Source organism: Thamnophis sirtalis, unplaced genomic scaffold (assembly GCF_051295495.1).
Source record: "Thamnophis sirtalis isolate CommonGarterSnake01/CBP01778 unplaced genomic scaffold, rThaSir2_p1.2 scaffold_11, whole genome shotgun sequence".
Classification (NCBI taxonomy): Eukaryota; Metazoa; Chordata; class Lepidosauria; order Squamata; family Natricidae; genus Thamnophis; species Thamnophis sirtalis.
The window spans coordinates 23,114,828-23,133,049 of record NW_028261391.1 but is presented as its reverse complement, the minus strand read 5'-3'; the positions used below and the strand labels follow the sequence as shown (position 1 = coordinate 23,133,049).

At 36.7% G+C, this 18,222-nt stretch overlaps 1 protein-coding gene across 3 annotated transcripts; it reads left to right on the top strand.

The window, feature by feature from the left end:
* Nucleotides 1-4,108: 4,108 nt before the first annotated feature.
* Nucleotides 4,109-17,622, top strand: SLC66A1L (solute carrier family 66 member 1 like). 3 transcript variants are annotated; one of them, XM_014057152.2, is made up of 9 exons: nucleotides 4,109-4,315; nucleotides 5,831-5,930; nucleotides 10,361-10,686; nucleotides 11,647-11,776; nucleotides 11,979-12,069; nucleotides 13,368-13,492; nucleotides 13,984-14,079; nucleotides 14,958-15,143; nucleotides 17,521-17,622. In XM_014057152.2, exons 3-9 carry the CDS (start codon nucleotides 10,505-10,507, stop codon nucleotides 17,614-17,616), a joined length of 906 nt encoding a protein of 301 aa, XP_013912627.2. In that variant the 5' UTR covers nucleotides 4,109-4,315; nucleotides 5,831-5,930; nucleotides 10,361-10,504; the 3' UTR covers nucleotides 17,617-17,622. The 3 variants fall into 3 exon arrangements, with proteins under 3 accessions (XP_013912627.2, XP_087581450.1, XP_087581449.1); XM_087725323.1 differs by lacking the exon at nucleotides 4,109-4,315 and adding an exon at nucleotides 5,251-5,295; XM_087725324.1 differs by lacking the exons at nucleotides 4,109-4,315; nucleotides 5,831-5,930 and adding an exon at nucleotides 5,247-5,295.
* The last annotated feature ends 600 nt before the right edge of the window (nucleotides 17,623-18,222 follow it).

Genomic DNA, 18,222 nt, shown 5'->3' with positions numbered 1-18,222 from the left:
CAGTGAATTGAATTTGCCTGCCCTTTTCTTCGGCATAAAAATGATCATAGAGGTAATATTGTGTATCCTTACTCATTTAATATTCTAATCACAACTGCAGATAGTCTTACAGTTAAAATATTTACAATATTTTAAAGAGAGAAAATAATTGTCTGTATTAGTTATGTATGTACAATGCATTTTTTCTTTCTAGACTCGTGATTGTTTTATCTAACATGGTTACTGAATTTTATTTGCATTTAACACTTAATAGTAAAGCTAATGTTCTGACCTAACATATCAACCTTCCTCTTGATGCATCTATGTATCTGTCCATGAAAAGGCAAAAACAACTCCTTATTCTATTGAAAGGCTATTTTTTCTACTTCAGAGAACTTTATAAAAAAAAGGTGAAGAAATGTTTCTTCTTATGGCAGTAATTTTTCTAGTAATTCTATTTTCTAGAATTAATGGTAGCAATAGTCTTGTCACTACTGAGTGTGTTATTTTGATTAACATTAATGTAAAAAGTAGCTTGGGTGTACACACATTGTGGCTCCAGATGTTTAGGGAAGCATACCACACAATTCAGAGCAGATTCAAGCCTTTTTGCATATCCTCTTTCTCTCTCACACACCTTTTCACTCACAAGGTGGCACTCACAATCTAGTTCTCTGCATGTATTGTACTTGTTAACAATACATATGAAGCTTCAGAATATGAATTTTGACCATACACATTAAAATAGGGGTCCAGATCATTCTGAAAGAATCATCTTATTCTAATAAAAAGTGCCATACTAAGCAAGATTCAGATTCTTATTTTTGTTTTTGAAAATACTAGATCGTTTTATGGTTTGTATTGGCTATAGCAATAGCAAATATCACTCCACAGCACTCTCTGAGCAATTTACAAATCTCAGCAGTTTGCTCTTAACCATCTGGATCCTCGTTTTACTGACCTTAGAAGGATGGAAAGCTGAAATAACCTTGAGCCGGTCAGGATCAAACTCCGGGCTGTGGGAAGAGTTAGTCTGCAACACTGCACCACCAACAGTTCCTTTCCCATTTCTTCACTCCTCACTTTAGCTTGGTGCAGCTATCACTCTAATTCTAAAGATTGGTATTACATCTTAAAGCTGCTGGCGGGAAAAGACGTGAATGTTAAAGGGTTCTAATTTGAGGTGGGTGAACAGTTACTTCAGAGTTGAAAGTTTGTACAAACATCATATTGAAAATAGATTTTTAAAGAAAACATAGGTGTTTGTTCTGACCCCCCTCGTCCCACACCAACACACACACCGAGCCAAAGATAAGTTATGACATTTCATTAACAGACAGACAGGTCCTTGGCAGCAAACCGGCAATGACAAGCTTGGGCAGCCATCCAGCACAGATAAGGCTTGGCAGCAAGCTCACAATAATGTTCTTCAACATTAGTTCCTGTGTTGACTTCTGCAAGAGGGGCGTGTGCACAAGCAGTCCTTTTATAGTCTGGAGAGGAGCCTAATGATCACCAGCTGAGTGCAATTACCTCCTGTACTTGCGCAACTGTTCCTGACGCCTATTAGCTCTTCGGTGCCGGATATCCAGGAACAACTCACTGCTGATCTCAGGCTCACACTCCCTTGTCTCCTCCCCACTGGTCCAAGGCTCAGGCGCCTCCTGGTAGCCAACCAGCCTCTCTGTGCCCTGCTCGGAGTTGGAACCCTGTCCAGGGTCCTCCACATTCTCCAGAGCCGACTCATAGGGCCCCTCGCTGTCGGAGTCTGGTGGCAGCTCCAATGGCTCCTGCTGGGCCACAACAGGTGTTGTTATAAATATAACAAGTTGTTATTATCACAGTCATGCATTTCACTAGATTGTTAGATTTTTTTTCAGAAGAAATTTTTTGAAAATGATGTATTGATTGAAAATCATGCATTGATCAAATTTAGAATGTTAAAAGATTAGGAGCATATAAACACATGCTTCATTTATAAGCAATATGTTGTATTATTTTCATTCAATCAAACTTCCTTAGTAAGAACTAGGAGCAAGTTTACCAATATACATAACATGGTCATGTTTATTTAAAAAATGAAGATACAATACACTATTTCAAGAAAAGATGCAGCTTTTGAAAAGAAGAAATGAATATGAGAGAAATTATTTAGTATTTCAGAAAGAAAAATTCTTTAATGAAGAAAGATACAGCATGTGTGCCTACTCTGAAGCATCTTTCTGCTTTTGGACTGAAACTTCCAAAGATTGGCTGTTTCAAGATTTTGAGCATTTATTCATGCATTTATGATAAGTAAAACCTGATTCAATTATATGTAATTATCTTGACTCTTTTTTTCAAGTTCATGTAGAAGCTTGGAAAAATAAAGTTTTAATGAACAAGATTTTATAGCTCATTCAGGATGTGAAGCATTTTCCAAATTATTTATATAGTAATAATTGCTTTGTTACAGCACAAAACATACTGTTGCTACTATACACAGCCAAAGACTATGAAAATTTTGCCAACCCTTATTTTCTTTACCAGCATCTGGTATATGAAAGTGTATCTCAACATGAATGTCTCTCTTGATATCTTAACTGATCATCACAGCTAGAGCCATTGTGCCATGAATTTTAAGGTCATTTTAATTATCAATCTAAGCAAATGGTAAATGCCGCTGGTAGACTAATAATGGAGAACATACTACAGATGCACACGTAATAATTGCTGCCATTAGTCCTACGAAGTTACAAATAAAAGTAACATCAGAAAGTGGTTTAAATTTTAAATTTAAAAAATTAAAAGTAAAAAATTAAAATTAAACTGGTTTAAAGTTTAAACCTTAAACTGTCTACTGTGGCCATTACCCCATTCCTAAGAGATCCGTAAAGGTGGCGTGCATAAGTGTACCAGACTGTCTAATGTCCGTGTCCTACTGTCCCCATCTATTTCTATTCATTTATTTCGTTTATATCCATGTTTATATTTATACCTGCTATCTTGTACATTTTTGACAAACTAATAAATACAAATAGAAATACAAGTTAATCAGGGAAACAAAAATAGTAATTAAAAAGTAATAGTTTAATTTACCAATGTAACAGTAACAAATATTTATTGTATGCTATTCATAGTCACCTTTGATGAGATGGTCAACTAGACGAATTTGAGAAATAAATAAAGTAATAAATAAATAAAGTAATAAACAAACAAACAAACAAACAAAGTAATGGTATATGGTAATAATGGTGGCTACCTCCATGCAATTGAAGTCCTGCCCCTTTTTGCTTCCATCATGAGGCCAGGTTTTGATCCCATACTTGTAGCTGCCATCTTGATCACTCCCTGTAGGCCTCTTTATTTTTTTCTACAATTCTCTACAATTCTACAATGTTTATTTGGTACTCTTAAAAATGCAAACATATGTTTGTTTGGTCTTATTGGTGGAAGATAATTTCCGGTAAGAGTCCTAACATTTAGAAGCAATGCCTTTTTAAAAATTGCATTACTTTTTTGTGCTGAATCTAATACAGTATTCGCTGAATTGCATATTATCCCGTAAAAGAGGGGGGGGGGTGGCACTTGTACATGCCTAGGGTACCACGCAAGGTAACTGATAGGGATGCCTTATGTTCTAAAAAAAACCCCAAAGGCAAAGCAGTATCTCATTTCCTTGGTCATGAGCAGCCGTTTTATCATGAGAAAAAGAATAAAGACAGGATGGAAATATGCATTGAAACCATAATGAATTGTCAGGAAGTTTGATTTATACCCCATTTTTTTTATTTCATAGAATACTCAAGGGATGTGTGTGTATGAGAGAGAGCCACATTTTAAAGCAAATTCAGGTTTAAATTGAGATCTGGGGTGTGGGGGGGGGAGATAAAATAATAACATGGATATTTTTCCCCCCAGGATGTCCCCACTTAACAGAGCAGCGACGGGACAATACAAACGTTGACTAGGATATCTGGAACACACACAGACACACACACACACAGACACACACACACACACCCCAAGCAACACACAAACACACAAACACACACACACAAACACACACACACGAAACTATTCTCCTCTCCTGGAGGATCGCCTACGAAAAGGCGGCTGGCGGGCAGCAGAGGGAGCTGCAAACCCTCAGCCTCCTTTCTCTCTTCCTCCGCTGCAGCCGAAGGAAGGAAACGGCCGCTCGACGCTCGGTGCCACGGGGATGCGCTTCGCCGTCCTGCTGCTTTTGTTGGGCGACTCGAAAGAGACAGAGGGGGTTTCGACCGCGGCTGGAAGCAGGGCAAGCGGTAGAAGAAAGCAGCCAGCGGGACCGAAGTGAAGACCGATTTGGGAAACCAGGGTACCCTCTTCCCACTCGAGACAGCCCTTGGGAGGTTTCTCCCGGGTCAGATAAGAACCATCCCTGACCTCTCCAAACACTGACCCAAAAGCCTTGAGCCAACCATCTGCCTGGTTCTTCCCAGCGTTTCATCAGCCTAGCTTGGTTTAAGGATGGTTTTTAAGCCACCATTCTTCACCGTTGGTAGCTTTCGGATATTTTGGACTCCAGTTTCCGGAGTTCCCACCCGTTAAGGATGATGAAGGGTAGGCTAGGGTGAGAGTTATGAGAATTGATGGCCAACATACCCGGAAGGCACCAGGTAGACAGGGTGGGAGGGGAGAGAGAGAGAGTGTGAAATAGAAACATGAAATTTGGCATCTTTTTATTATTGCTCTCCATGGGAACCCAACACTTCTGGAGGGCACCCAGCTGAAAAGGGAGAGGAGAATTTGGTTATAACTCTTCCTTTGACATATTTGGAATAATTTTTCAGTGTCCGGGGGGCTGGTAAATATGCAGAATGTCATCCCCTCCGTGCATTAGTCCTGTTCCTAAACTCATAGGCACCATTTCAAAAATGAAATCTTTATGTGAAGCTCCAGATTTGAGATAGCAGGCATTTTCTCCTTCCACAGTTCTTTCTTGCTTTCCATGGGTGTTTGAAAAAAGGCTCAACTGGAATTGATGGGACTTACCTTTATTTGGCAACTGTAGCATTACCTAACAATAACAAGAAAATGAAGAAGCAGTGGAAAGATGCGAGTGGGCCAGTTTCTCTATTAATCTGTGATTATTGTATAATATTAGCTCCTGGGAAGGCTCCCTGTTTGCAAAGTGGGATTGTGAGATATGTTCACACATGACATTACATCATAATGTGGCTGATGTGGGTTTGGCATAATGTTTTGTATACATTATTCACTGTGGTTTGTAAAACCCAAAATTATGGTGTAAAACAACGCCTGAACCAGATCATTCTCTCTGCATGTGTATATCTGGTGAGAAATGGCTAGTTCTTTTCTGTTAATTATATTGTAGGAAATTGTTTACTTTGGAGATTATTTTTGAATCTTCTTGCCTGAAATATGAACCATTGTTTTTAATGGTTAATCTCCAAAGGTCAGGGTGCAGACTTGGGTTAAAAGTATCTGACAACCTTGGTTATGAGCACACCTGACAGGTTTTCTATGAAACTTTTGTGATAGTAAGATCATTTTTTGACAGTTGCTGCTATGGCCTAAACATCAATTAGCCACATACAGCAGAATAATAGGAATCTAAGGAGAATATTGTAAAGGAGGAAAGCCAAAGGCCAGACTTTCATAAGAAGGCTTACCTTATAAACAGTATTGCTTGCTTTCTCTAATACTGCTTATAGCTAAGCTTTATAGATGTTCAGTTAAATTTCAAAAATAAGGTATAAGTATCGCTGAATAAATTTGGGCATCTTCCTAGAAGAAAAAGAGGAAAGATATGATATCATAATCAAAATATTTGTTTGACTGAAGCAAATTATTTTGTTTTTCTTAAAAGATACAAGATGTTAATTTCTACCAATATTCACTGCCAGTTTGATGTTCACTGTGTTGTTAGAGTTGTCTCAGAGGCTTCTCAGGAACATGCAGGCCCTGAGGTAATGAAGTGTATTCTACTTTAATAATGCATTGCATTGATTTTTTTCCCCTCACTGTATTGCTGGTTTAGTTTTACAGCTGTTTACTTTGATTTTCCCCCCAATCTCACATTCTTTGTCTTATTTCAAACTGTAAAAAAGTGATAAAATATAGTCTTTTTTTAAAGGTGCTTGTCAGGGTTGACATTGGAACTAAGACAATGAACTTAAGAAAAGGTACTAATTTTCTAACACAAGGTCCCCACCAAACTCAAAAGGCTTTGATTCTGAATTTGTATGTGAAGATTGCAGTGCAAGACAAATTAATTAAATTAACAATACAACTTTGAATAATGAAGGGAGCTCAGATAAATTTAGTTAAATAACCAGCAATAAAATGTATAGTATGTTAGTATGGCTTTCAAATTCTTTTTTTTTCCAATCTAGGGGAAAATGCAATCTCTTTCTATTAGTATAATAAATCATCAATAATCTGTGACATCATTGCGCCATATACTATGATGTATATACAGATGTGAAATTCCCTGAGCTTCTGTAGATTTTTAAAAGAAAAAATAATAATTGTAAAGGAAAAAGTTTTCTATTGTTTAAATTTCCAAAAGTAAAATAAAATTTAATCTGATATCTGTATAAGCAGTATTTTCCAATATTTATTCCGATACAGGATACAAACTGAACCAATTTAAAGGTGATTAATTGATTCACATCTGGCAATCTCTGCATTCTAGTAAAAAGAGATATATTCCAAAAACAAAATCTCATCTTCAGTAAATCAAATTATATTGAAGTATTGAAGAAAGACTGGGGAGATCTGTGTCAAGTTTGGCTTCTGCTCTATAAAGTCACTCACTCAGTGATTCTAGACCAGATATTCTTTTTCAAGCAAAATTATCTTACAGAGCTGGTATTGTGAGGATAAAATGAAGCAACATCCTAGGTCCGTGATGGCAAACCTATGGCATATGTGCCCAAAGTGGCACACGGAGCCATGTCACCCGGCACGTGTGGCATCACCAGCTCCTCTTCTGGGTTTCTGGCACGCATGCGCACACAGCGATCTTCATGTGTGCGGCAGTGCCAGAAACTGGAAGAGCTGGTCTTCTGTTTTCCAACATGATCATACATGCCGCCCAGCTGATTGTCGTGCGCGCATGCACACCAGTAACGGGAAGACTAGCTGCCCGGTGCCCATGCCTGTGCTGGAAACCGGAAGTTCATTTTCTGGCCTGTGCATGCCCCCTGGGCAGCTCCTCTTTCAGGTTGCGGCCCAGACGAGCATGCACTCCCTTTTTGGCACTCAGTGCCAAAAAGATTCACCATCACTGTCCTAGGTCTACTATTTAATACTTGTACATCCTATCTTTTACAGATAACAGGTACTATCTAAAATTGCAGGTGCAAAAGATCCCACTTTTTCTGAAATCTATCCATCTCACTGTTTCTCAAATATCCATATTTCTCTCTGTCTTTCACAATTATTAACTGGGAAAAAGTAGTCTAGCATAGTTAGTGCTATTTTAGCATAGGAATCAAACTTTTGCTGATGCAGTTTCATGCTCAGGTTCAGATAATGTTTTATTAAATATTGAATATAGGATAATAGATTTAGTGACTCATACAATAACTTATATAAATATTTGGGATATGTACTTTGCACTAGGCAAGTATTCAGAAGAAAGCAGATGTGTGAAAGCGTATTTTCTAAAATTGTTAGAATAGTGGGATCTTTTACAAAGCTTATGTGGATGCTTCAGAAGCTACCTGTACATGTTCATCCACCTTACTGAGAACAAATCCACTGCCTCAGTGGGATCCTGGAGAGGGAAAAGCACTTGTCTCTGATCATCCTTCTGTTTAGATGAGTGCCTGGTGAGCAAAGCAGATAGGTCAGGAGATCTGCTGAGTGCTGTAGGCAGAAGGTATTCTGAGTAGGTACCCCTTGATGGGGCAGGTGAGTAGGCTTCTGGATGATTCCTAGCCTGGAGATGGGTATGGAAAATTAGGGATGTACCTTCTTTGCCCGTGTTATATCTTTGCTCTGCAAGCTGCATTAACTTCCAGTTTGCTTCCACGTGTAATTCAAGGAGTTGGTTATTACCTAAAAAACCCTACATGACATGTAGTCATGGTATTTGAGGAATCATCTTACTCATAGCATTTCTACACATCCCACTAGATTGGGCAGGAGGATCAGGTCACACTTAGGTCATTATTGTAATCTTTGCTCTGGTTTCATAACACTGAATATACAAATGAATTTTGGAAAGTTTCAGTACAAAATATATTGCAATCATATTTCATTAGTTTAATGTCTCAATTTTAGGAAGTTTCATTCAATCTTTCAATTTTCAATAAAATTAGTTACATAGGATGTATATTCATATAATACGGAGAATTGCTTTTAAAATCCCTTAGCTACTCTTATTTATATTTTAGGTAAAATATATGACAACAAAACAGGATACAAGAACTAGAATTTTAAGCCATAATAATCATTGTAAATATATAACCTAGTGGAACCTAATGATTCCATATTTTTAAAACACAGAATATAAACATATCTTAAATAAAGGGTTTTAATTTTACTTTCATTGTAATGCATATTTGTTCCTAAATATATCTGTGTTATTTTTCCTTGAGGTAAGCATTTTTCTGTGTGTCAAAAATCAGTTCTTTTGCATTAAAAATTAAAGTTAAATATATTAGTATGAAGAGTTTTGTAGCACCATAAAGACAAAAAATGAGCTAAACAAAATTATTTGAGTTATTTATTTATTTTAAAGTATTTTTCCAGAGTAACTACCTATCCGGAAATTATTCCAAAACAACTTTACAAATGCCAGTTCACAAATGATAATTTTTTTAAAAAAAATAAGATACTTCAACTGAATACAATTTTTACAAAGGATAAAACTCCTTGAAAATGGTTTGCATGAAATAAACCAGGCTTGTACAAGAAACAACACTGTATTTATGCTGAAAACTACTTTGCTGTGCTGTTTTATATTGGAAGATCTTAGTTGGAAAGAAGAATTGAAGGAAGTAAGAAATTACAAACTCTTTCTGTCAGGAAAATAGCAATTTTCTCCCTCCACTCTTTCCCTTTCCAAATGCCATTAACATTTGGATAATGGTCAAAAGGATACAACATGATACGCATACACAACAAATGTAGTAAATTAAACTCAGGAGAACTGTGACAAATCTGTTTAAAAAGCTCAGTCATTTGATTCCATACATTTAAATGTATTAGTAACAGGCATCCATTCTTATAATGTGAAAATGGCAAATTATTGTAAAAAATAAAAATATGTGATAATTTTTTGTTCATTTCTTAGGTTATGGCTATTTGGTAATATTCCTGTTTTTCAAAAAAATTCTCTTCCCACCCATATGGGTAGTATATATCTTCCTCAATCTCGAATTTCTCCCTGAGGCTGAAGAGTTGAGGGTTCTACACAATTATTTTAGCTGTTCCTAACTGCACTCTTCTGGACAGAGAGCTTTGATGTTGTTCCTGGGATCCGTTAGAACCACTTTTGGTGTCACAGCCCAAATGATCCTACCACCACTGGGACAGAGGTGGGTTGCTGCTGGTTCGGCCGAACTGGTAGTGGAATTCAGGCCTGGGTTGCAGAACCGGCAGCGACTCAGGCCTGACACGCCTCTGAATCGGTTCCCTCGCTGCCACTTGACTGACACCATTTTGGATTTTAGTGACTGCGCATGCAAAGTTCACTGTAAATCGTTCTGCGCATGTGCGAAGCAACCCGCCCCTACACTGGGACCTCCTTGGCCTTTACTTTTCACATCTTCTCTAGTTCGTCCTTCAGGCCCTAGTACTTCTCCAGTTTTTCACTATTGCTGTCTTCTGGTTCTTGTCTACAACCACAATATCTGTTTGATTGACTTCCTTTACACACACACACACATACACACACACACACACACACTGAAACAATACAGGTTTTTGGGGGGTCAGAGAGAATGCTTTAAGACAGTGGCCCCCAACCTTTTGGGCACCAGGGACAGGTTCTGTGGAGAGAGGTTTTTCTGTGGGCCAGAGGGGACGTGGTTTTGTGTGCTGCCTGTATTCTGTTTATAGAGCTTCGCTTGTTTCTGCAGTCCGGTTTTTGTGCCACGGCCCAGTGCCGGTCCATGGTTGGGACCGGCACTGGGCCGGTTGGGGACCTCTGCTTTATGAGCTTTAAACTCCTTTTAAACCTTTGTGTTGTACTTAAAAATGAACAATAACTGTACAAAAATGTCCAACTTCAATCTGTAAACATGTTTCAGCACTGTCAGTTAATGTCTACAAATTTTCCCTTGCTTTGAGTTTGCCTTTCATATGTGTCCAAATAGAATAATTTGGATCTGTCTTTTTAAATTGATGTGTTCATGCTGGGTGTGTTATTTTGTTTGAATTGCAGGGCCATCTGTGAGGTTGGAAGCAAATTATCCATCTCTGTGTGAGAGCTTGGACAAGGGAAGGAACGTATTCAAAATTGATAAAAGGATTTGTATGGGGTTCGAAGCGGAGCCAAATTTGAAGTAATATCCCTGAACCTGAATAGATGGCTCTTCAGCTTCATCCCCCTGCTTTAAATATTTCTCCAGTAGAAGCTAAAAAACTGTGTCTGAATGGAACACCCTGGATTTGGCATCTTCTTGAAGAATGTGTCAGGAATGCATGGGAATATTGGAGCATTCTGCTGGGACTGATCTCCATTGCCTGCTTTCTGTTTGCTGCGCTGCCGTGAGTTTAAACCTTTAAGTATTTTTCAGCTTCATACATGAGCAATCTTGCCTGAGGCTTTACTCAGACATTGCCAGTTTGGTTTATTCTTTGATGGATTTCTGTTCCTTTCTACATATTATAAATAGATAAGCCAGAGCAGCATGTTTCTTCTGTTTAAAGTATTCTGTGATGGTTGATAAATTAGTTGGCTATATTCTATTGTGGTGGTGTCTTGCAAACCCCAATCTATGTCATCTGAAGTTCTTTCCTACAAGGGTAGTGGGTGCGATGTTTCCTCCTGCTTTATCTTGGAGGAAAAATGGATACACAACTGTTTCTTTGAAAAATCAAGAAATAACCATTCTTAGCATATGTGGGGATGCTTTGCTCTGTATTCCCTGAAGCTCTTTATGGACACAAAGCAAATGGACTTAGCCACCAAACAAGAAAGATTCCATGAGGAACAAATCCATTTCTTGCTTGTACTATCGGAATACAGGTAGTCCTCAACATACGGCCGCAGTTGGAATTGAAACTTCTGTCGCTAAGCAATTAAATGAGCAGTACTTGATTCTACATCCTTTTTTTTGCAGAGTTGTTAAGCAAATCACCAGCTGTCAAGTGCTAAATTTTTGATTATGTGACATTGTGATGGTAATAAGTGGGAAGACCAGTCATAAGTCACTTCTTTTCCAGTGCCATAAGTTTGAATGGTTCTTAAATGAATGGTCGTAAGTCAAGGACTTACCTGTACTACTAATTGTCTTCACAGATTAATTAATAAGCTGCCAGAGAAGGTTTTTCTTGTGCTCTGAAAATAATTACAGTCATTATATGGTTCTGTTCAGTTCTATTTAAGAGAACTCGTTCCTTTCCTTCTGTATATCTTTTATCTAAATTGACTGACATGCATTTTATGAACTCTGAGTTGCTGGACAGTTCAATTGTTTCTCCCCCCCCCCCCGCCTCCTCCTTCAGTCAACTCTATGTAGCCTACCAGAATGGAAAAGTAGAGCAAGCACTCTCCTTGGGATTTCTGCTGTGCTGGCTTGCAGGAGACCTCACCAATTTTATTGGGTGCTATTTGACAAATCAACTTCCAATACAGGTAAGTTGTACTAGAGTTTTAGTTTTAAACACTTTACAGTGGCTAATATATATAAATATGCACTTTGGAATGTTCTTTCTATTGAATCTTCTCTAAAAGAAAAGAACAAGATTGAGTGAGAAAAACTTTTGACATGCATGTTATTATATATTCTATAAATTGATATAGAAAATTAGGCTTGATTCTTTTTACTCTTTTCCAGACTGTAACTGCAATTTTTTATATTAACACGGACATAATTGTGATATCTCAGTTTCTCTACTATAAGTTAAAAAATCAGAAGATAACAAAATGTAAGTATTTTCAGTTGAGATCTTCGTAGTAATGTGTAATTTCTTGAATATTTATATGTGACATTTAAAACTGCCCAAACTATGCAAAATTAAATGGCACGATGGAGTTACAGAGTAAGGTTAAGATTGTTGCATTTAGAATTCTGTAATTTTAGAATAGCGTACATGAAACATCAGCAGAAAAAAGATGAAGCTAAAAGCTTGAATAACAGATCAGTAAGCTGGTTGCATAGGTACATGGTGGCTCAGTGGCTAAGATGCTGAGCGTTTTGATCAGAAAGGTTGGCAGCTTGGCGGTTCAAATCCCTAGCGCCACGTAATGGAGTGAGTTGGGCTGATCCACCTACTTTAAAATGAATTATTTTCCTTCGTCCTTGAAATAGGTTGCGGAGCAGAGGTTGGCATTATGCAGGTTTTCCAGAATATTCTTAATTTCTTTAGTATGTGACCAAGTAAAGGATAAAGGGTATGAAGAAACTAAAGTTCATAGGTTGCCCCAATATGACATAAATTGGGTGCAACAAAGAGGTGTGGGAAGAGGCAAACTACTTACAAAATCTTAGCTTTCCCCAGGTTGAGAATAGCATTTTTCCAAGCCAGGCATAATATTTTACCATCCACATTGGTGCTAGACAGATACTTCAAACCCCGTTAGCCAAGCATAATCTGCCCATTTGATTGACAAGGAATTCAAACCTGTTTTTCATGTATTATTACACTGTAAATTCTGTAGGGAGTTCAGGCCTCCTTATATTCTTCCCCTAATATTTAAATTACAAGGAAGGCCAAATAATTTGTATCTGAATCATCTGGATGATTCAAAATCCTTGATTACTTGATCAGTAGACAAATTTTGAGTTCCACAGTGAAAATAAAGCAAAACTGGTCCCCGGGATAGCTGCTTTTATTTTATTTACAACTTTTAGGTGACGTGTTTTTATTTCATATATTGCAGTATTTTAGATTTACATCTGCACAGTTAATTAACATATAATTATAGTAGCTTTTCTTATATCTGTTCAACCTCCTTGTTATGTTGGTATTTTATTTCATCCATTCGGATTTACTTTTGTGTTATATATTTTAAAATGTTACTAGACATTGACAAAATAAACATTACTGGTACTACATAGGGTTATTGCAAGATTTATCCTGCAAGATCATTGATGATAAAACAATTGAGTCAATATAGAAACCCCATGCTGCTCACGTGTATTAGAATAGTACCATTTATATTGCAAACAGTTTTTTAAAGCAATCAAATACTTCTTTGCCCTATTTTTCATTTGTCTTTCAAGGCGGAATGAATATGAAGTATTCTTGTGTAGCCTGGATCATGATATGCTTAGTACTCTGTTTAATATTACCTACTCAGATGTTGATGAGAAATAAAGTCCAGAATACTGTTTTGGGATCCAATGAGGTAAATCCTTGTTTTAAATTACTGGCAAATTTCCATGTAGATACCTTAGGCAAGCTGACCTTGACTGATCTCCCCAAATGAAAGCAGAAACAAAACCCTACACAGAAATGGAGCTAGTTAGTACTGAGATGGGATATCCCATAAATGTTAGCTACAATGGAAGTTGAAAAAAACATTCTGGAAGAAGACAGCAGCAAACCCTTTTTATATTTTGCCAAGAAAACCATGCAGATATATCAATATAGTCCTCAGAAGATGAGCTCTACCTGAGGGAGTTGTTATCTTAATATTTATAAACTATAAAATATTTCTAAAGATTGTAACAAACTCAAATTATATAGAAAATACATACTATCCCCAATATTTAGAATACTCAGTTTTCAATTTTCACAAGGATTTCCATGTTTTAGTACATAGAATGCTATTCACAAGTTATTTTAGAATTGCCTTCTGCAAATGTTAATAGTTTTCTATTTTTTTAAACTCTTCAGAAGTCTCATGGCATGGTTGAAATATCAGGCTTTGTTTGTGGCTATTTATCGTGTGTGTTTTACTTGGGATCTAGAATTCCTCAGCTCTATAAAAATGTAAGTTATTGGTTCTGAAGATAATGTGCCTACCTATAACATTCATAGATAAAGTGAATCATCAATTGCAATCTCACTTCTAAAATCAAAACAGAGTATGTCACACATATTATCAGCTAGAAAATACATATCCAAACTTATGACTTCATCCATTTGCAGTTGATATACTTTTAAAAGTTGTGAAAATGATCAGGAAACAAAGCAATTGGCATGGAAATATTGGTTGAATTATGTTTAAAATAAGCTGAATTTTCTAATTGCTTTTGGTTTTAATGGGACTTCTATTGCATGTAGATTCAGTTTATTGAGAACAAGCCTAGATTTCACTGATTAAGAAGAAACAGGATTGGAATAATGAAAGTAATTTCTTCAGTATCCAAAAAACCTGATAGTTTTAATACATTGCATTACATTATTTGTGCTGAGTCATTAAAAAATTCCTGAGATTAAAGATGTAAGACTCTAGATCTGCATTTGAGATTAATCTTAAATGTTTTTTTATACAAAATGGAGTCTTTTAAAAAAACATTGCAATGTTGAGTGCTTTTATTCAGGATTCAAGTTTCTCAGTCATCTTTTCAATACTACCCCAATTTTCTATTCTTTTAATGAACACCAATTTATTGCCACTAAATATTGAATAATAAAGATAATTCCAATTGGTGGCTCCTTTTTAATTTTGTATGTTTTGAGGATACACTGGACTCCAACTTCATCTATGTCCAATTTCACCATATTTGATTAATGTAGCTTCCTGTGTTTTTATTTTTGTGGAACTGAAGACAATATGAACTCAAAAGCTTGCAATGGTCATGAAACAGTTATTTCAAATATATGATGAATTACTTATAACACTGCTTTGTTATATTATCCTTTAGTTCCAAAGACGATCGACAGATGGGACATCTTATCTTTTGTTTGCATTAGCCATGATAGGCAATGGCACATATGGTCTGAGTCTTGTCTTAAAGATGCCTGCAACACAATATCTTATAAATCTTTATTTCTGGCATCATCTTCCTTGGTTTATTGGGAGCTTTGGAGTATTGTTACTAGATATTTTTGTATCCTTTTCTATTGAAAATTGATAGTCTTGCTAATTCTTAATTAAATTAATAGGACTTTGTTGACAAATGATAAAGTAATAGTTACTTATCTGAAATATTTTCAGGGTTTTATATGTAATAGTAATTGATAAGGAGGGCTGTTGGTTTTCTTTATCAGATTTCTGACCAGTTGGCATAAATGTTATTGTTGTTGCAGAACAGAATATGTATGTAAACATTTTAGTTAAGACGAGAACTTGTTTTTATATATAGTTTGAATCTGCTAATCTTTGAGTTAAAAAAAATTGTTTGTATCCTATAGCTATAAAATAAAAAAAGAACATTTATTGGGAAGTAAGCCTAAGTTCTTATTAAATTATAAAATCTGGGTGAATTCATTTTCATGTTCACATATTTTCATTGTCTCTTTACTTTAACAAGGACCTAAAAAAATTCTTATAATAAATGTTTATTTGACTTTGGTGATTATTTCCACATCTCCTTAGGAACTCTTAATAACATTTCATTATTTAGGGTTTATCCACAAATAGTCCTGTATTTATTTGGAAAACCTTACCTGAACAATTTCTGAATGAACATTTAATAATATAGCGTGGTTCTGCAAATTAGCTTTATTCTAACATTTGTATCCTCAGATTTAAACTCCCTTATTACATAAATCTAGCATAATGCAAAAAACTAACGTCTTGAGTGCTGAATCCCTAGCTTGTAATTTATAAGTAAAATGTTTAAAACATAATTGAATATTCAAACTGTTTTTCCCCTTTCCCATTGTCTTAATGCTTCATAAAATAACTATCAATAGCTTATTGATAAGTTATATTTAATGTGTTGTATAACTCAATGCATTTTTCTTGTAGTCCACACTGTAATTGTTATATTCTAGCAGCTGGTAGCAGGTAATTTTGTTCAGTTCAGCCTTCTTGTTGCAATAATTTCTTTCTCATAGCAAGGCAATAAAGAGTTTATTCTTTCATTTTGCAAAAAAAACCCATCCCACTTAATGGAAAGAAGTTTACTGAAGTATCATATCCTTCCCTCCCCTAGGCTATTTTGGAAATTGTTAATATAGAAATTAAGTGGCTATGTTTAAGCAAGAATCAAAAAGTCATGAAGCTATGTAGGTAGTTCTCACAACAAACTTGTGTTTGTTTAGTGACCATTCAAAGCCACAATGGCACTGAAAACAATGACAGGATCATTTTTCACACTTATGACCGTTGCAGCATCCCCATGGTTCATGTGATCAAAATTCAGAGCTTTGGCAACTGATTCATATTTATGACCGTTGCAGTGTCGCTGTGTCATGTGATTCCCTTTTGCTATCTTCAGCCAAGCCAAGTTAATGGGAAAGCCAGATTCACTTAACAATTGTGTTACTAACTTAACAACTGCAGGGATTCACTTAATAGCTGTGGCAAGGAAGGTCATAAAATGGGGCAGAACTCACAGTTTCACTTAGCAACAGAAATTTTGGGCTCAATTGTGGTTGGAGCTGGGGAGGGCAAAAACGGCCTTCCCCGCCCCGTGGAGGCCCTCCAGAGGCCGGAAATGGCCCATTTCCTGACGTCCAGTAGGCCCGGTAGGATCGTTTTTTGCCCTCCCTATGCTCCAAAGCTTTTTCTGGAAAGCCTCCTGAAGCCTGGGGAGAACGAAAAATGGGCCTACCGGAAGTTCGTTTCCAGCTTTCGGTGGGCCCATTGGCAGTGGTAGGTTCCTAACGGGTTTACTACTGGTTCGCGCTGAGGGCGTTTGCGTCCTCTCTTCATGTTCTTTGCTGTCATCCGCGCCCGCCACATGTTGCACATGCGCTGTTGACTGAAAATGTTTTGCGCATGCACAGAAACATGCCGGCGACTGCAAAAGAGACCAGGGAACCGCCATACCACCACCGGTTCAGCCAAACCAGTAGAAACCTACTACTGTCCGTTGGGCCCGTTTTTCACCATCCATAGGCTTTAGGAGGCTTTCCTGAAGCCTGGGGATGGTGAAAATGGCCTCCCCACGCCTTCTGGAAGGCCAAAAATCAGCTGGCCAGCACACACATGCGTGCTGGAGCTGACATAGGGCAACACCCTGCGTGCCCTCAGATACGGTTCTGTGTGCCAGTGGCACGCGTGGCATACGTTTGCCATCATGGATCTATAGCTATTTTATTTATACACACATGAGATTGAAATTCTTTTTTTAAATATTAATACTCATGTATATCTTATGTGTTCATAATGTTTCTACAGTGTTTTGCAACAAACTCTGATTTCATCAATAAATAAGTGGTAAGAGTAATGGTTTGATTTCTCTTAAATTATGCCATGTTCATTTTCAAGTTGTTTTTGTTTGACCTCAATAATATTTCTCTTAACTGTACATCCAGATAACTGCACAATTTATTATATACAGACCACAAAACAAGAGACTTGATTCAGTGGCCATGGAGGTGGAACCCCTGCTCATAAATGAAGATTCTTAATGTGCACATTTCTTTGGTCTCGCATTCTTTTAGAATAACTTGCATCTGTAGTTAACTATCTTGTTGACTTGCATAGAATAGATCAATTCTGGATCCCTGCCAATATGTTCATTCTAAAGCCTTAAAAGGTTTTTTTCTTGTAAGCAGAGAATGGTGCTAATTAGATTCTTAAACTATTGCCACATTCTTAACATTAGTCTTAAAGCTGATTTATGATTACTCTTAAATTATTGCAACAAGTAACGAAGCCAAAACTAAAAGTTTCAGGATGAATACATTGTTTGGATTATAAGAATTGTAATTCTTAGATATTATCCAATTTTTGGAATATTGGATACCAGTTATTGTAACTTCCTTTTTTCTTGTTATTAATTGATAAACAAATTTACAGTTGCATATATATATATATATATACACACACACACACACACAATTTATACAATGTAATGCATAATAAACATGGTCAATGTACTATCGTTCGCTAAAATGCTTCCAATACTGTATTCCGCCGCCCCCCCCCCCCTTTGTTTTGCTGAACAACTAAACATAGGAAGAAGGGAAAGGAACCATCATGGTAACTCCTTTTGGAGTTAGCATTTCATAATG

Bases quoted from the DNA above. Each gene is read 5' to 3' on its own strand.
- SLC66A1L (XM_014057152.2), top strand. From the start codon at position 10,505: ATGGCTCTTCAGCTTCATCCCCCTGCTTTAAATATTTCTCCAGTAGAA. The intron at 11,777-11,978 runs GTAAGTTGTACT...ACTCTTTTCCAG, and splicing joins CAAATCAACTTCCAATACAG to ACTGTAACTGCAATTTTTTA. The intron at 12,070-13,367 runs GTAAGTATTTTC...TTGTCTTTCAAG, and splicing joins AAATCAGAAGATAACAAAAT to GCGGAATGAATATGAAGTAT.